Genomic DNA, 21,857 nt, shown 5'->3' on the forward strand with positions numbered 1-21,857 from the left:
TTAAGAACTTTTCTTAGATGATTGTTTCTTAAGAAATAGTAATATAATAAAAACGCACTTTTGTACTTTGATAGTAATCAGAATTTGATTCAATAGGAATAATTAGCATTTGCTTACTCAGGGATCATATTCTCTATTATCATATGTTCGTCTTTTGGTCATTTTTGATACCTTTATAGGGAAAAGTAGAAATGTATAGCTATTGGACACAATGTCCAATGATTAGAATCCACACTGATTATTATACAGTTATTAGACATTGAAATAGTTTACCTTTGAGATTAGAAATAGACTGTATACTATATTTAGGAATTGAATAATGATCTGTTCAATAATTGTAAGGCTTACCATAAATTAAATTATATACAATATTAAGTTAATACGAATTCCTCAAATGTAGGGATGGGAATATTTCCAAATCTTCATACCAAAGACTTTTAAGTTGATGACATTTGGCAACATAACCTTAAATTGAATTATGACATTTGACTTTTGACATAACATTTTATTGCAACTTGTATCAAATTATGCATAATATTTAACTCATATTTAAATCACTTTTCATTTTTAAACTTTATATTAATGATTATATTTTGTTAATATAAAAATAATTAAAGCTTTTATTAAAACATGGCAATTAAATACGCCTAATTATTGTATTTACATTTTTTGTCAACAGAAACTTTATTATTGTTTCAAAACTTCCCGGTAGAGGTGTTATTCGCAAAAAAAACTAAAATTGGTGATTATTTTATAGTTAGAACATTTTAATAATTGTAATTTAAATAAATAAACTCAACTTAATATTTCCATCTATTATTTAAAATGAATAAAAGATAATTTCTTAAAAGTTTGCTTCTACATCGACTATATCGAAAAAGAAGAAATCTGTAAATGTCAATGAAAAATTAAACGGAACATTTACGCGCCATTTTGTACCGCCTATCTACCGGTCAAATGAGGTTCGTAGTAAAAAGTAGTCCCGCCGTTTGCGGTTTATTTGCGACAATTTCAAACTTCAATTTTTAACGGGGTATATATTTTCAAATTGCCATTACTGTAATCTTTTTATTTTTTAGATAGCCGTATTGGGTTGGATGTCCTTTGTTAAAACCGTTAACGATTGAACGTCTTCCGTCTGTCAAAATCTCGCGTAGGAACACGATCTTTCAGCCAGTTTCAGTCACCTTACATGTGGTGTGTTCGCCGGTTATTTGTGCTAATTAAGAAATAACTTGTAAGAAATTGTTATATATCGTGTGTAGGACCAACGATCATGCACCAAGAAACGTTACAGCTAATACACATACTCGAGAAGACCGTTTCGTCAGGTAAGCGGTGAAATTTTGATAAATTAAAATGTCATAGGTTGCCATTATTCTACTTGCACGTTGTCCAGCTATATTTTCGATTCAATTCTAATCGTTTGAGTAAAGTTAGAATAAGAATTTCGCTTTAATAGTACGTAATACAAAGTTCCTTTTAATACCGTTTAAAAAATCTGATTTATTTTTTCATTAAATTACAATTATTATTAACCTTAAATTTAATTTGTTATCTTTGTATGTTGATACTCTATACTTGTTATTGATATGGTTCTGATTGTTTAATATTTTTAGACAAAAATGAATTGGAACAGGCGTCTAATTTCCTGGAACAGGCAGCGGCAACAAATCTCGCGGAATTTATCAAAACTTTGTCAGACATCCTTAGACATGGTGGGAATAGCCCGGTGGCTCGAATGGCAGCCGGTTTACAACTCAAAAATCGGCTCACCTCCAAGGATCAAAACCTCAAATCTGCCTATCAACAACGTTGGCTTGAAATGCCCCAAGAAACTCGAGGCTATGTTAAAAAAAATGTAAGTCCCATTAAATAATAATTAAATTAAACACAATTTAATTATTGTATTTAGATTGTAGGAGCTTTAGGAACAGAAACAAGTAGACCATCATCTGCCGCTCAATGTGTAGCCTACGTAGCTGTAACTGAGCTACCCCAAGGACAATGGCCAACATTAATAACCACCCTAGTGAACAACGTGATAGCAGCGAATGTGACCGAAATGCAAAAAGAGGCTACACTAGAAGCAATCGGATACATTTGTCAAGAAATCGATTCGGAAGCGTTAGTGTCTCAATCGAACGAAATTTTAACCGCCATCATACACGGAATGCGTAGCTCGGAACCTAGCAATCACGTTCGATTGGCCGCCACACAAGCCCTTTTAAATTCACTCGAGTTCACAAAAAACAATTTCGATCGAGAGGCGGAGAGAAATTTTATTATGGAAGTGGTTTGCGAGGCGACGCAATCCCAAGATACCCAAATTAAAGTCGTCGCTTTACAATGTTTGGTGAAGATTCTCACTTTGTATTATCAGTATATGGAACCTTACATGGCGCGCGCTCTTTTCCCGATCACTCTTGAGGCGATGAAATCTGAAAATGACGCCGTTGCACTTCAAGGCATTGAATTTTGGTCTAACGTCAGCGATGAAGAAGTCGATTTGGCTATTGAAGACACTGAAGCCGCTGAAGCAGGACGACCGCCTACAAGAGTATCTAGGCATTATGCCAAAGGAGCCTTGCAATATATTGTACCAATATTGTTACAAAAACTAACCAAACAACAAGAGGTAATTATCATTAGGGTGTCCAATTTCCTTGACCAAAAATGTTTTTGGGAGTTGAGACTAAATTCTAAATCCTGGTACTTAGGCCAAAGGTCTTGAAATTACCGAAAATAATCCCGAAATAAAAATACGTTTACAAAAAATTATATAAAAAGCATGGTTTTTGCAGGTTTTTCATCTTTGTCAGAAATATTTAGGATGTTAATCTTTCTCTTATCCATGGTTCAGCTAGGTAGTGACTCAAATCAATCATTCAGAGTTTCCCAAAAGTAACAGATAAATTCATTAAAACAATTAAGAACAGTTTATGAAAAAATCGCTGAAACGGGTCTAAAGATTTACATTTTTTACAATTGTTTGGTATAGATTTTAAAATTTTCCACCATTTTTAAACGAGTAATGACGTCATCGATGTTTTTTTTAAACAGCAATGCTCCATTTCTATTATAGAATATGAAAGAAGACTTTTTTCTAAATCTGGTACAGTCAATATTAATATTGGTTACATAAGAAAATTTTCGAGATAAATTATCTTAAAGTTTCATGATTTTCCATTCATTTGAGATAGAAAAATAGCAGTAGCTATGCGTAACCATGGCAACCAATTGTTTCAGATATCAAAAATTAATCATTGTCTTAGGTCCACTTTTGCTACCTCTTGATAAATTTATCCAATTTATAAATTGGCGCTCTTAGCCAATGAGAGGTGGAATCAAGAGGTGGTAAAAGTGGGCCTTAATAAAATATCTAAACCAACAGGTTGCCATGGTTACGCATGGCTACTACTATTTTTCTACCTCACTTGAAACTTTAAGGCAATTTTTCCCGAAAATTTTCTTATGTAACTAATATTAATTTTGGCTAACCAAATTCGAAGAAAAATCCTCTTTCATATTCCGTAATAAATGGCGGAGCGTGATGTCATAACTTGTTTAAAAATGGCGGAAAAAATTTAAAAACTACTATACAAAAAAGTTTTAATCCTTAGACCCCTCAGCGATTTTTCTATAAACCGTTTTTAATTGTTTTAACGAATTTATCCGTTACTTTTGGGAAGCAGTCTATATTGATATCTATTTAAAGGTTTTTTATTTGATTTCAAACCATTTGTAGTATAAATAATACAGTGTGTTAATTAATTATTGTACCTGACGAAGTATGCAACCAATATCACAGTATTGGTATGACAGTACGCAAATCGCGTATTCTGCGATTTGTACTGTGATATTGGTTGCATACTTGTAATGATGACTTCCGGCACGATAATTAATTAACACTGTATATGAGTATATGCTACTCATTCAAAACCACCGTCTTCAGTATTGTCACTATTATAGGCGTCCTCACTACTACTTGTACTGCGATCAGTTTCATTGTTTCGGTTTGATAATTTTTGTTCATTTTTAGAATAAATGACGGCAATCACTACAAGTTGAATGCCATGAGCAAAGCATAATATTGCTGCAGTGACTGTATTAATTTTCCCAATTTCACTATTACACTGGCTCCATCTATGATCTATCTGTTGATATATAAAAATGTCGCCATATTAACATTGAATCAGCGTTGTTTTTTTTGTGTACCGTATAATTTACAGAACCAGAGCTCATTTTTTAATTTAAAACAGCTTATATGACAGCTTATACCTAAAAAAATTTCAACACAATGAATGAAAAGTTTTTATTTATAATACTTTCAAATTACCTGTATTCTTATTTAATTTTGACGATATTTGACGCGCACACAAAAACTACAGAACACAGCCGAGCACCGCCGGTATATAGCCAGTGATTCCCCTATCAATTTGGTTTTTTCACGAACTCTGAAAACTTTTAATTTTTTTCTTACTTTCGGGACTTTTAACATTCCGGGACTTCTTAGTGGTTCGGGACTGGACATCCTAATTATCATTTTATAAATTTACTTCAAATTGAATCACCATTCTAACTTTAAAATTAATTTAGGTTGATGATGAAGATGATTGGAACCCAAGTAAAGCCGCTGGCGTCTGCTTAATGTTATTAGCAACCTGTTGTGAAGACGAAATTGTACAACACGTCCTCCCATTTATTAAAGATAATATAAAATCAGATAATTGGCGATTCCGCGATGCTTCATTAATGGCTTTCGGATCGATTCTCGGCGGGTTAGAAAATTCCACCTTAAAACCGTTGGTAGAACAAGCCATGCCAACGCTTATTGAACTCATGTATGACAGTACCGTTATTGTTCGAGATACTGCCGCATGGACTTTTGGAAGGATTTGTGAAATTATTCCGGAAGCTGCAATTAATGATGCATTTTTAAAACCTTTATTGGAGTGTTTGATAAACGGTTTAAAGGCGGAACCGAGAGTTACGGCGAATATCTGTTGGGCGTTTACCGGATTGGCAGAAGCGGCTTATGAAGCCGCCGAAACTGAAGACATGACGACTCCAGAAACGTATTGTCTATCGCAGTATTTTGAATTTATCGTTCAAAGGTTATTGGAAACTACGGATAGGCCGGATGGGGCTCAAGCTAACTTAAGACCGGCCGCATATGAAGCTTTGATGGAAATGGTTAAGAATTCGCCGAAAGATTGCTACGTAACCGTGCAAAGAACAACTATGGTTATTTTAGAAAGGTTACAACAAGTTTTACAAATGGAAAATCACATAACCAGCCACAACGATCGATCACAATTCCACGACCTTCAATCGCTTTTATGCGGAACTTTACAATCAGTTTTAAGAAAAGTAACACCTGAAGATGCTCCACATATCTCCGATGCAATCATGACGGCCATGTTGACAATGTTTAATTCGAACTCATGTAAAAGCGGCGGTGTTCAAGAGGACGCCCTAATGGCCGTTTCAACGTTAGTTGAAGTATTAGGGGACGGATTCTTAAAATATATGGACGCTTTCAAACCATTTTTATATATCGGCTTAAAAAATCACCAAGAATATCAAGTTTGTATAACAGCTGTTGGATTAACGGGTGATATTTTTAGAGCGTTAAAAGTGAAAACGCTGCCGTATTGCGACGAGATTATGACACTTTTACTAGAAAATCTTAGCGATGACAGCGTTCATCGTAGCGTTAAACCACAAATTCTTTCAGTTTTTGGTGACATCGTTTTAAGCATCGGTTCGGAATTCAAAAAATACCTCAACGTCGTTCTGGCCACTTTAATGCAAGCTTCTCAAGCGCAAGTTGATCGCGACGACTTCGACATGCTCGACTATTTGAACGAGTTGCGCGAAGGCGTTTTGGACGCTTACACGGGGATTATTCAAGGTTTGAAAGGTGACGGACCGACGCCTCATCCAGATGTGATGCTGTTAGAACCGCACATTACGTTTATTGTGCAGTTTATAACAGTAGTCGCTCAAGATAACGAGAATTCCGATGCGGTGATTGCACTTACGGCCGGATTAGTCGGGGATTTGTGTGCGTCATTTGGAGCTCATATGTTGGAGCTGCTCGATAATGATGTTATTAATGAAATGTTGACGAAGGGTAGGCGTAGCAGAACCACACGTACGAAAACTTTATCTACATGGGCTACTAAAGAATTGAGAAAATTAAAGAATAATCAAACAAGTCAGGTTAATTCAGCTGCAGCTAGTTGGTGAGTTATTTTTTTTTATAAGTTTTTAGTGAATTCTGAGAATGTTTTAATTAGTTAGCATTAATTCATCATCTTAATCACAAATAACAAAAATTAATTGGTTCATATGGAAATAAAGTACATTATTTGCTATTTTAGTCGAATCAACATATTCAATTAATGGCTCTTCTGGAATTACTGCGTCATCTATAACTTGGCTTTGAAAATAAATAGCTTTAATTTAATATATTACTATTTTGGTAAAAAATGAATGCCATTGAATAAGGATTTATCCATTGATTTAGCAACGTCTGTTAAGCAGCGTTATTTTTTATTAATATTAATTTATAAAATAAGTGAAAATTACAATATTCTTGTAAAAATTATTTTTATTTATTCCTACTCTAATACATGAGTACTCTTCCTGTTCTATAAACAAATTCTTCTTCATTTGCTACTGCTTTGGAAGGTAGTAACCCTTTATTGAGGAAAGTATTAGTTGACTCAGAAAGCCAATTGTCGAGTTCGTTGTGTTTATGATATCATTTAGAAACGACCTCACATATGATAATATATCTTTTTTGATTCTGGTCATTTCAATTTGATTAGGTGGTCCTCCAAATTTGTTACAACATTTTTTAGATTCTTTGATATTCGCAAGATTATTAACTTGTTTATAATTCATATTAACTAGTAATCAAGAAACATAGAGTTACGATTTTTTGTCAGAATAACAGACCAAATGTATGTAGTTTGAAAATGATATTAACTCAATATTGGGTAAAATTGGAATTCATACGACTGTTTAACTCTCTGCTATAGATATGTGTTTGTCGTTCTTAACATTATTAATTAAGATTTTTATCTTGTTGTTCCAATCTGACGTTTGAATTGAATTTCAGATTTACTTTGGGTAGTTGTGTTAGAGGAGGAAGCAACGAGAAGGTTTGGTCTACGGCATCAATTATGGATTCACATTAAACTTATGAAGTATAAAGAAAAAAAATATATAAAAACATCTTTAATTAATTTTCAGTTCTCAAAAGAATATAAATCGGTTCGTCGAAAAAGTTTTTTGCCGTATCACTCTTTATCAATTGAACCGAAACTGAATCAAGAAAAAAATAAAATAAATAAGGTTTCGGTTGGTTGATTGGGCGTGTTCTTGAAACAAAAATCCCCGCCGATTTTTACGTGTAGTTGACAGACGACATGGTACCGTCCCCATCCAATTCTTTCGAAAAAAAAAAATTATTAAAATGAATTTTTGAAAACCACCGGGGTGCCGCGCGTGTATGTGTGAAACTGTTGTAGACTATGATGAACCACGAAAGTTTGAACGAGTCCGTGAATGTTGTTACCATATTTAGCTGCTGTGCGTTGTTGAAAAAAAAATAAGTGCCGTGAATAAAATGTGTTGTAAAAGAATTTAAAAAAATAATGCAAGGGTAGAGTACGTCGTTTGTTGCTCAAGACTGAAAAAGAAGAAGTAAAAGGAGAAGCAAAAGAAGAGTGGTGATAATTGTATAATTCCTCTCTCTCTCTCTTGTATCGTAATCACACATCAATAATCCTATGTTGGTTCTCATTACTTTTTTTTTAATAACTGTAATTTTAATTCGAAATAAAAAGGAGCATTTTTCACCTGTTTACATATCGAATTTACGAAATAAGTAGGTTTAAATATTTTTTACATGGGTATTTTTCAACTTTTGATGATAAAATTATCTTCTTTTTTTTACTTTATAAAATAAACAGTGCATGTTAAAACGAAAATTATTAAATATTTTATTTATTCTTTCAACCAAATTAATTCTTATTCTGTTTAAACATGCACTAAAAAAATTTTACTGCACACAACCCTACCGTTTTCATAAAAGTAAAAAATAAAATAAAAATTCAAATGGTTAAATGAATAAAAAATAAAACAAAATTATTCTTGTAATTAAAAACCATTCATACTCAGGAAATTTTAAGAATAATAAAACTTTTTGAATGATGATATTTTTTATGAAGGTTTTGTGGGGCCCTGTTTGTGCCTTGCGTGATTGATATGATATGATATGTTGTGTGCTAAGACCAGACTGTCGTTTGATGTTTCTCCGTGCGTTATTATCATCTCCTGTTTCGATAAAATCAGTCTGGTTTCAGGGTACTTTAGTCTTAAACCACGATACATAATAATAAGATCGATAAATTAAAAACTTCCAAATCTGTCTTCTTTATAATCTTTCTTAAATTTAAGCTCCTTGTATTAATGCTTAATTTTTTTTTAAATTTTTTTTACTTTATTCCATCTTATGTTATGTACCGTGGTATAACTTTATTAAAGTAAAATCAATCTGTGATTTGGGAATGCTTCAAATAGATGCCAAAACGTAAATTAATCTCGAGACATTATCAAAGATTAATGAACAAAAATGTTGACGAAGGAATTCCATTAGTAATTACGAAGCCTGAAGCCTTCCCAATCTTATAAAAACAAAAGAAATAATTATAATTCTTAAATTATAATTATCCGATTCCTGTATGTGTGATATTTCAAAACGTAGGTTGCGCAAAATGACGAGTTTCCTTTCCTATATATTTTTTTTTAATTATAATTAAGATGTAAAACGTTCATTTTGCGCGGCTTATGCGTGAATCTTAGGGCTGTATGAATTTATTGTATTAATGTAAGATTGTTGTAAGAATGAATTCGGGTGATAGTAGAATTTTTTGTATGTTAACGTGCGAGTCGTTTAGCTATAGTGTAATAATATAATATAGGCCTAAATTCTATTTTTTATAATTATTTATCTCGTTTACAAACTGTTCCAAAATGAAAAGAAAAAAATGTCCAGGTTATTTAAAAAGGATTGAAGGATTGGGCCGCTGTTTTATAATATTCCTAATTCGTGGACATAATTCAGTTTTCGATCATTTAAACCATCAAGAAATAGAAATAATTAATTAAAACTTGATGATTTAAATATCCAGAACCTCTTTATGTTTATTCGTTTATTGTTATCGCCTCTTTATAATAATATACCAAAGTGCAGAGCTCAAAGTTATCTGATCAAAAAAAATTAAAATGAAATTGTGTAATAGATTTCGAATGATGAAGTTATGATAAGTATAATGTTTCTATGTTTGCGCGATTGTCTAAGGTGTGCCATTGGATTGTTTGTTAAATAATAGTGAAGAACACCCCCCAAAATACGAAATAAACCGATGTTTCGCAATGTTGACAATGTTTACAAGTGCGGTAAGACTGATGTAACGAAAACTAAGAAAAAAAAATAGTATAAGCCTCTTATTAATCGTTCTATTATTATCTAATATTATTATTATAAAAAAACACGTGTGCTCAATGCTGTGTGTAAGTTATAATAGTTGATCGACTGTGGTCATTCCGAAAAAATTTATTGTTAAACATCGGTCACTCTCAACAACAACACAAAAAACATTAAAACGAAAAAAATTAAAAAAAAATAAAGCGGAAACTAAACGAAAAATATCTCTTAAATGTTACCATGTCTAGGTGCCTATGACCCCCTTTTTGAAGAATTTCAATGTTAATTCATTTTTTAGCACATCAATTATTATACTATATCAAAGTGTAACTTTAAGTTTATCCATTCTGATGATGATTTATTATTGTAATAATATAATAACGAAAGATTAAACCTTTACTTTTTTAAATTTCTCTTTTGGGATTAAAACTTGATCATTATTACTTTTTTTGTAGATGAATTCATCAAATAAATTCTTCATTTAATATATATTTAAATCTTTTATTTCAGACTTATTTATTTAATACATTTAAGTGTATCCAACCCAACCTTATCTCCTTCATAAAATAGGAATCAGAGAGTACATTAGAAAAAGAAATGGGAAGAACATTTTAAGAAATTATTGACTGAGAAGACAGGAATTATGGACAAGATAGAATTATTGGATTAATGGAAAATGAGTCTGGACCCAAATGGATTTTAGTAAGCTCTTTGGAGCTAAATTAATATTTTTTTTGTAATAACAGTTCATTGTCAATAGCAGGAATAAGTATTCCTTTGCAAGGAGTATTTAGTCTTCTACTAGCAGTATCTAGTTCTCTGCCAATAATATTTAATCTTCTCAAACAGGATCTAGTCTTCTATTAGCAGTGTCCAGTTTTCCATTAATAAAACTCCCTCCATTAAGAGTCTAGTTTTCTGCCAACAATAACAAGTGAGCAATATTTAATCTTTTCAAACAGGATCTATTCATCTATTAGCAGTATTTAGTCTTCCATTGGCAATCTTTAATGTTCTGACAGCAGTGTGTAGTCTTCTACAAGTAATATCTAATCTTATGCCATCAGAATCTAGTCTTTTATTGGCAGTATCCAGTTTTCCATTTGAGAACTGTACCCAAGACTCAGTTACTCCTTCGTTTGAGTCCGAATCGTTTTGCGATCGTGCTGCATGGAATGCAAGAATGGATATGACAATGGAAATATTCATAACCTTTCCAAAATGGACTCAATGCAAAAAGATAAATTTCTATTTACTTAACACATTGACTGTATTTCATGAAATCGCTTAATAACTATGTTAAAAAATATTTTCATCGATTGAGTTATTTATCTAATCTAAAATAAAGGTTCTTGAAAAAATTATAATTAAAAATGGGCTAAAAAGTTGGTCACTGGAGTAGTCGTGTGAAAAAACCTGTAGATAATCCCATTACTAACTCGAGCTTACGTACGGCTTCTTAATTTAATGTGATATAGAATCAAGCCTTTCATTTGTGAAAATGGAGTCTGATGAAAGAGACAAGGTACATAATCTATAAAAGTACTTTTAACAAAAATTCACACTGTCGTTTTTTTGTAGGAATGTTTAGATTTAGATGACCTTTTACCTGAAGTTGGGGAATTCGGAAAATATCAGAAAATCATGTTGTGGTTGGTTTGTTTACCGGCGTGTTTTCCGTGCGGATTCGGCGCTTTTAATCAACTTTTCATGTCTGAAATTCCGGATCATTGGTGTTACGTTCCAGAGTTACAAAATTTCACTGTTCAAGAACGGATTTATTTGGCAATACCAAAAACGAATCAATCTCACAGTAAATGTCAAAAGTATTTAGTTGATTGGAATGAAATTTTAGATGGTTTTGAAGACGTTTTTAGTATCCCTATTAATGAAAGTTGGGAAATTGGAAATTGTAATTCCGGGTGGGAATATAATAAAACAGAGGTTTCTTCTAGCATAGTAATAGATGTAAGTTTTTTTAACACAATTTTTTGATGGGTAATTTGTATTCTTTTTAGTTTGATCTTGTTTGTGATAAAGATATTTATCCAACTTTGGGATTGGTTGCGTTAAATTTGGGGGGGCCTTTAGGAGTTTATTGTTTCGGAATCTTAAACGATCGAATCGGAAGAAAGAAATCATTCTTTTTATGTTTAACAACTTTAATTTTTGGTGGCATTTTAACAGCCACGGCACAAAACTTTTGGTGGTGGGCGGGAAGCCGAGTTATTGTTGGCCTCACAATCCCGGCCATTTATCAAATACCATTTATAATATGTAAATTTAATCATACTTAGAAGATCGTTAATTTTTCTTTTCATTTTTTAGCTTTAGAATTAGTTGGTCCTAATTATCGCTCTTTCGTCACAGTTTTAACTTGCATGTTTTACACGTTTGGATTAATGCTACTTTCGGGGGTAACTTATTTAATAAGAGATTGGGTCCAACTTGCTTATACAACAACTATACCGTTCTTTTTGTACTATATTTATTGGTTTTTCTTGCCGGAAAGTCCTCGTTGGTTGCTGGCTAGAGGAAAATTCGTTGAAGCGTCAAATATTTTACAAACATTAGCAAGAGTTAACAATAAAGATTTACCTGAAAGTTTTACTTACAAATTAAAACAAAGAATTTCAAGAGCTAATGCAAGCGAAGAATCTCTCTACACTAAACAACCTAATATTCAATCTTTGTGTGGAACTCCGAATATGAGACTAAAAACGTGTTTGATTACTCTAAATTGGTTTGCTAATGAAACTGTTTATGTTGGGTTAAGCTATTATGGACCATCACTTGGAGATAATCAGTATTTAAGTTTTTTGTTGTCTTGCGTTGTTGAAATTCCGAGTTATTTCGCTTGTTGGATCATTATGGATCGATGGGGGAGAAGATGGCCTCTTTGTCTCTGCATGATTATAAGCGGAGTTAGTTGTATTGCTACAGTTTTAATACCACCGGAAGATCATGTAACAACTTTAGTATTATTTTTAATTTCAAAATCAGCAATTTCAGCATCGTTCCTTATCATTTATCCTTTCGCTGGGGAATTATATCCCACTCAATTAAGAGGAATTGGAATAGGAACTTCCGCTTATATTGGAGGTTTAGGTTTGATTGTAATCCCATTCATAACATATTTAGTAAGAAAATTTAATGGTGAAGTTTTTTCCTGCAACAAAGCTTTTCTAGGGATCTGAAATGTTAATTTTGCCGTTAATAATCATGGGAATTTTATCGGTTATTGGAGGATTATCAGGGTTACGGCTCCCAGAAACTCTTCATTATAAACTTCCTCAAACTGCTGAAGAAGGAGAAGAGTTTGGAAAAGATTTTACAGTTGAAGATTGTTGTAGATGCATTCCTTTGAGGTAATAATTTATTGTAATATAATAATTAGTGTATAATAACTTTTATGTTTAGACCAGAATATCCAAAATCTTGTTCCTATGAAGCTTTAGAATTACATACTTTAAAAGAAGATGATGAAACGGATCTAGTTAGGAAAGTTTCTATAAAAAGATTGGCTCGACAAAGCAGTGTTATGGACACCCCAAAAGATGTTGATGGTACAATGAAAATGACTTATTGGTTTTAATTTAATTATAAATTTAAAAATAAATAAATAATCGTTAACAGGTTTATTCAATTTTAACCCCATCTATAAGTCAATTGTCAAAGTTTGTGCAATTTTGTTAAATTAAAACTAAAAATTTATTATTACCGGGTTATTTCGTCTATTTTCCTGGTTCATTTCTAAAATGCATTTTATTAAATGTTAATATAGTGTTATTAATTAATTAAAATTTTTATTTCCGGCATTATAGTTTCAATTAATAATGACCAACTTAAAATGATAAAAATGCATTGGTACTCCTGAAATTAATCAGCTGTCAAATAGAATGTGTTACGTCAGTGAAAAAATTTTGTTTATCCATCTCTCGTACATTCTATTTACAAATAAATGCTAATCAGTCAAATAGCGTGGTGTTTTTCTACTTATTTCTCTACGGATATGTAAAATCAGGTTAGGAATCGGCTTCTTAAAGCAAAGAGATCTCTATTTGACCTCTGCCCGACCCTGTTCCTCAACTATTGTTTACAATTTTATAAACGTACAATGCTATCATTAGTAAAGTGATACATGCACTAGAAATGCGGCGCAATTAAAAGAATACTAAACACGATTAAATGTTTCTAGTTCAAAAATAACGTTAAAAACGCCTCATTCGGCGTTAAAACCATGGACGACGAACTCGATTTATTAGGCTTAAACGACTTGGATTTAATAAGAACTTTAGAACAACGGAGTCTTGGTAATTGCAGAAAAGTCAAAGGATCTCCTTACGATCTACAAATACACGCTGAAGATGTGTTTATTCACAAACAATTTGATGAACTGGTAAAGTAACCAAAATTAAAGCATTCTTATTTTAATTAGTTTATGTTTAGAGATGTGATATTCCCGATATACCAAGATCTACATTTTTGATGGTATTTAGTCCTGATGGAACCAAAATTGCATCTACCCATGGAAATCATAACATTTACGTAACAGATTCTAGAACTGGAAAGAATATTCGCACTTTGTCCGGTCACCCAAGAACTCCATGGTGCATTGCTTTTCATCCAACTTCTAATCAAATTCTAGCATCTGGATGTTTAGGGGGACAAGTACGCATTTGGGATCTTAGTGTATGTTATTTTAAAATACTTTATTTTTATCTAAGTGATTTTTTTTTATGTTTAAAAGTGCAAGAAAATACCTGGGTCATTGACTTTTGACAACAAAACTAACCTTACCCAATATCCTTAGCTGTATACTAAACTAACCTCATCCAACATGAAAGTTCATGTCTTTGCCTTATTTGTGTGGTTTTTATTTGTATCTCAAATTTATTAAATATACAGGGTGTTTCATGTTTTTGTATCAGGACTTTGATAGTTGATAGATCTTTTAAAATTAACACAAAAACTTTGAAAAAGCTTTGGAGATACAGGGTGTTCAAATTAAATTTTTACATTGATTTTTTTTATATTACAAGTGTATTTCAATAGATTCTATTTAAATTTGGTATACAGAGGGTTTTTGGCATGAGAAAGACGATTATGGAGTCCGTTTTACTATAGCCGGTAGAGGGCGCTCTGTAACGTATTCTTTACAGATTAAAATAACCAACGATCTGGCAACGTCGCTTGCTTCGCTTCGCTTCTCTCTGGATAGGCCATCGCTATTCTTTTATACACGTCTGTTTGTCTCAGACATATACAGTAATCCACGACCAAGGTTTATATATAAAAGGTTGTCTAGGTTCGTACGCAACCATACTGCGCATTACGTCACATGTGGAAAATAATACCGCCAAGCAATTCAAATTAAACAAATGCATGGAGCACCACATGGCCATGAGGTTGCGTGTGCAATCCGTGATCGCTTACGTCACGAAACACTCCTGCTCTTGCCCCTCGCCCACAAACTAAAATCAAAGTATTGCAGCATAGGAACTTAGACAACCTTTAATATATAAACCTTGATCCACGACCCCTTCGTCCTCCCATTTTAATCCATTTTGAATTAAAAGTATTATAAGCAAAAGCAAATCAAAACGCCGAAACTGTTTACAAACATTCACGTGTTTACAAACAATCGGTGTGTATCAATAGGACAGTTTTTTTTAACACATTGTGGCCTATCCAGAGAGGAGCGAAGCAAGCGACGTTGCCAGATCGTTGAAAATAACCATAACTTTTCTGACAGTATACTTTTTGAATAAAAATTCTTATTCTCTTGACTTTTTTGAACAAAAAGGGTCGTTTATCAAAATGCGCTAAAGTTGATCGTTTTCAAGATAATCTAGTTTTTATAATTCCATATAGATCAGTGTTTCTCAATCTTTTTGAATGAAATGCCCACTTTATTAGGTTCGCTTTATTTATCGCCCCTATAGTTGTTGAATAAAAATTGTATGTATAGTCAAAAAAGAAAGTAATATCATGTATGCCTTTAAAAACGAAAACTGCCGATTTTCGACGTTACTTTCTGAGTTGACTCCACATATAGGTTAATGTCAAAGGGTTAGTGTCAAAAAAATTAAATTTAAAACTAACAAAAATAAGTCTTTATTCTACTTTTACCATAAAAATATAAAAAAGGACCTAAATTACATTGAAAGTTTTAATGAGAACCTTGAGGTTGATGATTTTTCCACAACTTAGTAATATTAGGTTCTAATTTAGTGAGGAAGAGCCTTAAATCACCATTTTCGCAGATTTTTAAACGTTAATTATCTTTTAACATCTTAAAGTAATCAATATCTTTTTATTTCTTGTCAGGATGTTTTCTATTTAAATGTTCAACCATACGCGAAGGTTTCATTGCTTTATTGGAAAACACTTGATTACATAGTAAACACATTGGCAGTTGGCTGTTATGAGGCGAGGCAATAAAACCGTACTTTATGTACTCAACAGAGTATTGCCACTTCTTTTTCGCCGACATTATTGAACTAATATATTTCAATTTAAAAAAAATCAATCTTGTAAGTAATAATTAAGTATTAACTTACCTCTGAGGAACAGAAAAAGGTGGGAATAAACAAGCTTATTATTTAATATGTTGTACAAGAAAGTGTACAACGTACAACAATAAAACTAAACAAAGAACTGAATGTTTCTTTAATGCTTCCGCAGTTTTCTTTAAAATAAATACACAAGTATTCTAAATGTTTTTGCCCCCCAAATACCGTTAATGAAATAATCGCCCCTAATAAATGCGTAATCGCCCCCTACTGCTACAAAAACCTGAAACACCTTATATTTACTTGAATCACAAAGTTTATAAGTACGATATTAATAACATTGAATTTGCTTTTATATAAAACATTATTAAAATTATCATTTTTTATAGGGAGGGAGTGAAATATGGACATCAGACATAACATCAGTAATAGCATCAATAGCATTTCACCCCGACGATCGTCTACTGGTTATAGCTACATGTAACGAACTTCACTTTTGGGATTGGACAAAACCGGAACCTTTTATGAGTGTTTCAACTGGTAATAGCAAAGAGAAGGTAACGCACACCTCTCAACAATTCCATAATAATCTATGACATATGTTCGCCAGGTTCGTTACGTAGCTTTTAGCAAGGAAGGAACGAAATTGATTACGGGAATTTCTAACTGTCCCCAAATGCGATGGGAAAGAGTCAGAGCCCCCGTACCAATTTCGAGGCAAACCGAGGGCGCCGCGAATTCTTACAGACGAAGGATTACACCGAGATTAGTTACGGTTCCGGGTCCTCAAATTCCTTCCCCACCCACAACAACAACAACTACCACAACTACAGTAAATAGTAGTAATAATAACACCCCTAGGGAACCGTTGTCTACGGTTCCAGAAAGGGAAAGGAGGATAACGGCATGTTATCGAAATTTAGTGCGCGAATACGAGCTTTTGGTGCAACGATATCTTCAAGTATATCGCCCCCCAACAATGGTATTAATAAAAAAGGCGTTTATTTTAATTTCTATTTTATTTTTTTTATTTTAGATCGATCAAGGAACTGATCCAATGGAGGAAGAAATCGATCTTTCAGTTCTAACAGGAGCAAGTCAATCCTCTTCAGCTTCAAACACCCCAATTCCAAACAACTCAACTTCTCCAACTCCCCCAAATACTAATGAATCAGAAAATGATCCCCAAGCTTCAACATCATCCGGTTTACGATCGATGACATCGACACCAAGGCGATACGGGTCATCAAAACCCATCTCGACAATCGGCACTCAAACGACTTCAACGTTTTCATACAATTCATCAAGCACAGAAAGTATTCCTTCGACTTCTACGGCACCATCGCTTCCATTTCGTAGGCTCTCCGAAATGTTAATGGATCGATTGCATTCGCAAAATGCGGATGCGACCACGACGAATGAGACTGAATCGAATTCGACACAAACTGAAAATCCACGACGAATTTTGGTGATTAATGAGGTTCCCGCAAATAGTGCGACAAAAGATGTTGAAAGTCCCACTTTGAATTTGTGGTCGAATAAAGTTGTAATAAAGTGTAATAGTGAGAAAAGAAATGTTGAAGAGGAGGAGCCTAAACCGAGTACTTCAGGGTTTCAATCAAAATTAAAAACATTAAAAGCGCGCCCTAAATATGATCACAGTAGGAAAAGAACTTATTCTGGGTTAAAAAAGAATCGACGACCAGTTTGGGATACTTCAACTGATAGTAGTAGTACATCTGATGATGATGAATCATTTAGTAAAAGAAAATGTTCGGAAAATGTACCAACAACATCTACATCAACAATAATCACTTCACCAGAAAATGATTCATCATCAAGACAACAACCATTAAATTTTAATCGAAAATTAGAAATACTCGTGACCGATCTCTTACAAGTTGACCAACACAGAAATTGCCCTAACGCTGAAAATTCAGATCATTCAAGTAGAATTTGTAGCACTTGCGGGTTGAGAATACCCGATTTTCGCCCATCTAATCAAAATACAGAACAATCAACACAAGATAATTCTAATTTAAGACCAACAGAAAGCGAAACGAACACATCTTCAACTCGATCAACAATTGGAGTTGCTTTAAAACCAATAATAAGACCATCATCTCCCAGATCTTTACCCCGACCTCCTAATCACCGATTCTTTTCTCATCGTTACTCCGCGTTTAACCCAACGAGAGTTATGCCAATCCGATACGGGAACAGATTATCATTGCAACGTTCGCCAAGACCGGCTTCGCCATCTCGAAGAAATTGGTGGAGATCATTTCACGCGTTTAATCGTAGCAGGAGTTTCGCATCCGATGAATTAATTAATTACTCTGAAAGAACGAACGAAGAGGATACGCAAGAACCGGTTGTACCTCCCCCTAATTTTCACCCCTTCGATCCACCACCAGAATTTGCAACTATTAACCCCGAAAATATCGGAATTGGAAATATGTACTCAAATATAGTTCAAGAATTAGAATCGAGTTTAAACGATGTGAGGAATTTAAGACCTGGAAATCGTTTGGGCGAAACTTCCGATATGTTGAGTAGTTTCTCTGAGAGATTAGAAAGTATTATGAATCAATCAAACGCAATTTTAAGAAATTTAAGAACGTCCATTGAAACTTTAACCCCCGAGCGAAATAACACAAACAATCCCTCTACAACCAATCAAAACACCAACCCTAATAACTCAAACGCTTCGTCTCAATCAAGTGAACCTCAAGTACATTTTAGCGATGAATCATTTTATTTAAGGGATCAAAACAATGATCCCCCTTTAAACTCGTCTAATTTATTAGATGAAGCCGAAAATATTTTTGCAAATCAAAGAGCCGCTGTGGCCGATCATACTTATCCAGTTAACTCGAGAAATTCAAACCGAGGAATACGCTATATGAGTCCATTAATGGCTTCTTTACATTTAACCGTGTCGCATATACAGCGTCAAGCGAGATTATTAAGATTACAAGTTGAGAGTATTGAGAGAATCGACCGCGCTATGTTAGAGGTGGCTCAATTACAAATGTTAAGGCAAATGTTTACCGAGTTACAAAGACATTTTCGATCGAGGGGAGAAAATCGTCACGCCGTTTCGAGCGTGCGACAAATGATGGCTGGTGCTCGAATAAGCGATTCAAGCCCGTACGATTCGCCGGAAGAAAATTCAAATTCCCAAAATAGTTCTTCGGAGGGACCATCAAGAAGTAGTACAAACGTGGGGGAACAAACTTCTTCCTCAACTCAACAAAGAGTACCAAGAAAAAATTTTCCTAGGTGTATATTTTTAATGCATCGTAATTTAAGGAGGGGCCCAGTTGGAAATATCCTTCATAGAAGGTTGTATTCGCGAGATCGATTGTTAAGGAGGCAATTATTTAGGAGGGGATTTAATTGCCGAACGCTTTTACAACAATCTTCTGTTGATCTGCTTCGACAAAATAACGGAACCCCAAATACGGCATCGATGGAGATTTTACGTACGTTGATACGGAGGTTGGAATTTTTTTTAATGGAGCACGGTCAGAACATTGGGATAGTTGTGAGTCCAACTAGGAGCCCGGTTGTGACTCACCGCGAAGAATTCGCTTTAGTATTTCGATTAAACGATTGTAGAATGCGAATTATTTCCCACATCGGATTTAATCACTCAATAAATCGCCAATCAACGGGTGTAACCGCGGATGGGGCGTCAAGATTTAGCGCGAGAGATATTTTGACGACTTCAGTTGAGCGGTTAATTCGTTACATCATGTTTTCAAGCAACCAAAGTTATATGAGACCACTCATTTCGGATATCTTAGATTTATCGCTTTTATTATCGGAAATCCTTTTATTACAAATAGTTGACTCAATCCCCCCACCATCAGGAATGAATTTAGACACCGAAAGAGAGAGTTTATCCGTTAGAATCGATCTTATGTGTAGTCGAATGTTGAGTCGAATCAACGATAACTCTCAAGCGCTTAGTCGGAGTTTAAGATTCACCAGATTAGCGGTGAGACAAGCTTCGAACGCTTTAAATCAAACATATCGAGCAAGAAGGAACGCAATGTTGCCTTCTTCGTTTAGAGATCCAAGAAGGACTTTATTAGAGGAGATACACACGTGTTTAAGGAATATTCGGAGACACGAAACTCTTCCGCCCGGAAGTACTAGTAATCAATTATCGACGAGTGATTGGTTCCAAACTATTCAAAGATTAATTAGTAGGCATAGAAATGAAGCTCTTGGGACCGATCAACCGAGTACGAGCGGAATAAATCTTTCAATCAATCAAAGTAGTAATTTAAGTAATAATGTTTCTAATAATTCCGGAAGTGAATCTCAAAATAATCAAAATAATCGTCCTCAAGTCACTTCTACGAGTGCTAATAACGAAGTTTTGAGTAGCGATGATGATAATAATAATTCAGACCAACCTCAATCTCCGGCTGAAACTAGTTCTGAAAGAACGTTGGGGTACTTCTCCCCCAACACAATTTTTCCACGATCAAGAACAACCGGGAATTTTTTTAATATACTTAACGACGACGATTCCTCGTCCACAAATAACAACGGCTCCCCTCGTACGAGATATTGGAATGCCCCTATCATTCAAGTCAATGATGAACCGATCACGCAATTTCCTCAATATCAATCTTTTCAATCGTATTTAACGAATCGGCAAAGAATGTCGGAGCGTTTTGCTGAACTCCGAACTTATCCCGTCGCCGGTCTTTTTAGACCCAGATTTCTTCATCCTCTTTATTCCGGACCAATCGATAATGATTTAGATGAAAGCGTGCGCGAACAACTTTACGATACTTCCGATATGCTGACTCCAGTTACTCCCAATCATCGAATACAAGTTTGGGATTTTTCACAAAATGTTATCCCAAACATTAACGATCGTAAGAAATAATTTTAATAATAACCAAAATAATTAATTAATATTTTTTTATATATATAGCTTTAAGAAACATGGTGGTAAATGAATGCAAGATCCATAACGACGCGAGTGTTGATATTGCTAGTGATGGAAGTATTTTGGTTACTTTGTTACCTACCGGTGGTTATTTAAACGCGACAACTCGATTAGGTGAGTTAAATTAATTGTTTTGTTAAAAATTATTTTTGTTTGTTTTAGGGGTTTACAGTCTTGAATGGGAAACGCTGGGTCAACGTTTATATGTAGCAGATTTAGAACAAAACGCAGTTTCCGTTTCATTATCCCCGCTAAATCGTCATTTAGTGGTTGGATTATCTGCGAGAAGAGTATCGATAGTTCCAAGCGAGCGATGGATAATGGCCCGAATTTTTGCGTTGGATGATAAAAGGAATACTTCGAATCAATTGGTTTCGACGAGGGAGGTGGCTCAAATCAGAGAACCAAACTCGTTAAAAAGCGTTAATTGTATTCGTTGGCTTCCGGTTTCTGGTCAAGGTTTGGTTTATGGAACAAATACGGGCCAGTTAAGAATTTTGACGTAATCTGAACAAAGAGGATTTTTTTATTTAATTGAAGTGATAAATTTTATTTTGGGTTGATTTAAAGAAAAATAAGAAAGGTTGTCGTTTTATTAAGTACATATTTCTTTTTAAATACGAATATAATGATAACAGTTTTGAATCTGATGGAAAGTATGTATATTATAAGATGGTATGATGATGAAGAAGCATTTAAATTCTGCGAGATTTTAGTTTCCTTTTTAATTTTACGTTCTTTCATACGTATTCAATAATAAATTATTAATTCGTTTCAAAATAAATTAATTTCAAGTGGGAAAATTAAGTATTAAGTTTTTTTTTCAAAAGAAATACCATCACTTCTAATAGTTTTGTTTATA

The 21,857-nt window shown here is 33.7% G+C and overlaps 3 protein-coding genes across 5 annotated transcripts; all 3 read left to right on the forward strand.

Annotated features, from left to right (window-relative positions):
* Window positions 1-944: 944 nt before the first annotated feature.
* On the forward strand, window positions 945-9,996 carry LOC111428014 (Importin subunit beta Fs(2)Ket). 3 transcript variants are annotated; one of them, XM_071196966.1, is made up of 6 exons: window positions 945-962; window positions 1,080-1,331; window positions 1,620-1,861; window positions 1,916-2,638; window positions 4,600-6,251; window positions 6,390-6,616. In XM_071196966.1, exons 2-6 carry the CDS (start codon window positions 1,277-1,279, stop codon window positions 6,409-6,411), a joined length of 2,694 nt encoding a protein of 897 aa, XP_071053067.1. In that variant the 5' UTR covers window positions 945-962; window positions 1,080-1,276; the 3' UTR covers window positions 6,412-6,616. The 3 variants fall into 3 exon arrangements, with proteins under 3 accessions (XP_071053067.1, XP_022919168.1, XP_022919169.1); XM_023063400.2 differs by lacking the exon at window positions 945-962 and having other exon boundaries at window positions 1,014-1,331; XM_023063401.2 differs by lacking the exons at window positions 945-962; window positions 6,390-6,616 and adding an exon at window positions 7,133-9,996 and having other exon boundaries at window positions 1,015-1,331.
* Window positions 9,997-10,084: 88 nt separating this feature from the next.
* On the forward strand, window positions 10,085-13,138 carry LOC111427668 (Carcinine transporter). The gene is made up of 6 exons (XM_023062892.2): window positions 10,085-11,030; window positions 11,087-11,473; window positions 11,524-11,782; window positions 11,834-12,645; window positions 12,695-12,873; window positions 12,926-13,138. Exons 1-6 carry the CDS (start codon window positions 11,007-11,009, stop codon window positions 13,098-13,100), a joined length of 1,836 nt encoding a protein of 611 aa, XP_022918660.1. The 5' UTR covers window positions 10,085-11,006; the 3' UTR covers window positions 13,101-13,138.
* A 248-nt stretch (window positions 13,139-13,386) lies between these two features.
* LOC111427675 (myosin-G heavy chain-like) lies at window positions 13,387-21,641 on the forward strand. The gene is made up of 8 exons (XM_023062899.2): window positions 13,387-13,529; window positions 13,704-13,904; window positions 13,955-14,197; window positions 16,410-16,577; window positions 16,631-17,002; window positions 17,057-20,921; window positions 20,981-21,109; window positions 21,158-21,641. Exons 2-8 carry the CDS (start codon window positions 13,746-13,748, stop codon window positions 21,499-21,501), a joined length of 5,280 nt encoding a protein of 1,759 aa, XP_022918667.2. The 5' UTR covers window positions 13,387-13,529; window positions 13,704-13,745; the 3' UTR covers window positions 21,502-21,641.
* The last annotated feature ends 216 nt before the right edge of the window (window positions 21,642-21,857 follow it).

Source organism: Onthophagus taurus, chromosome 6 (assembly GCF_036711975.1).
Source record: "Onthophagus taurus isolate NC chromosome 6, IU_Otau_3.0, whole genome shotgun sequence".
Classification (NCBI taxonomy): Eukaryota; Metazoa; Arthropoda; class Insecta; order Coleoptera; family Scarabaeidae; genus Onthophagus; species Onthophagus taurus.

Excerpts from the sequence above, each read along its gene's own strand:
- LOC111427668 (XM_023062892.2), top strand. The coding sequence starts at position 11,007 with ATGGAGTCTGATGAAAGAGACAAG. Across the intron at positions 11,783-11,833 it reads TCAAATACCATTTATAATAT|CTTTAGAATTAGTTGGTCCT; the intron begins GTAAATTTAATC and ends TTCATTTTTTAG. Across the intron at positions 12,874-12,925 it reads TGTAGATGCATTCCTTTGAG|ACCAGAATATCCAAAATCTT; the intron begins GTAATAATTTAT and ends TTTTATGTTTAG.
- LOC111428014 (XM_071196966.1), top strand. The coding sequence starts at position 1,277 with ATGCACCAAGAAACGTTACAGCTAATACACATACTCGAGAAGACCGTT. Across the intron at positions 1,862-1,915 it reads GAGGCTATGTTAAAAAAAAT|ATTGTAGGAGCTTTAGGAAC; the intron begins GTAAGTCCCATT and ends TATTGTATTTAG. Across the intron at positions 2,639-4,599 it reads AACTAACCAAACAACAAGAG|GTTGATGATGAAGATGATTG; the intron begins GTAATTATCATT and ends AAATTAATTTAG.
- LOC111427675 (XM_023062899.2), top strand. The coding sequence starts at position 13,746 with ATGGACGACGAACTCGATTTATTAGGCTTAAACGACTTGGATTTAATA. Across the intron at positions 16,578-16,630 it reads CTGGTAATAGCAAAGAGAAG|GTTCGTTACGTAGCTTTTAG; the intron begins GTAACGCACACC and ends TATGTTCGCCAG. Across the intron at positions 17,003-17,056 it reads TATATCGCCCCCCAACAATG|ATCGATCAAGGAACTGATCC; the intron begins GTATTAATAAAA and ends TTTTTATTTTAG.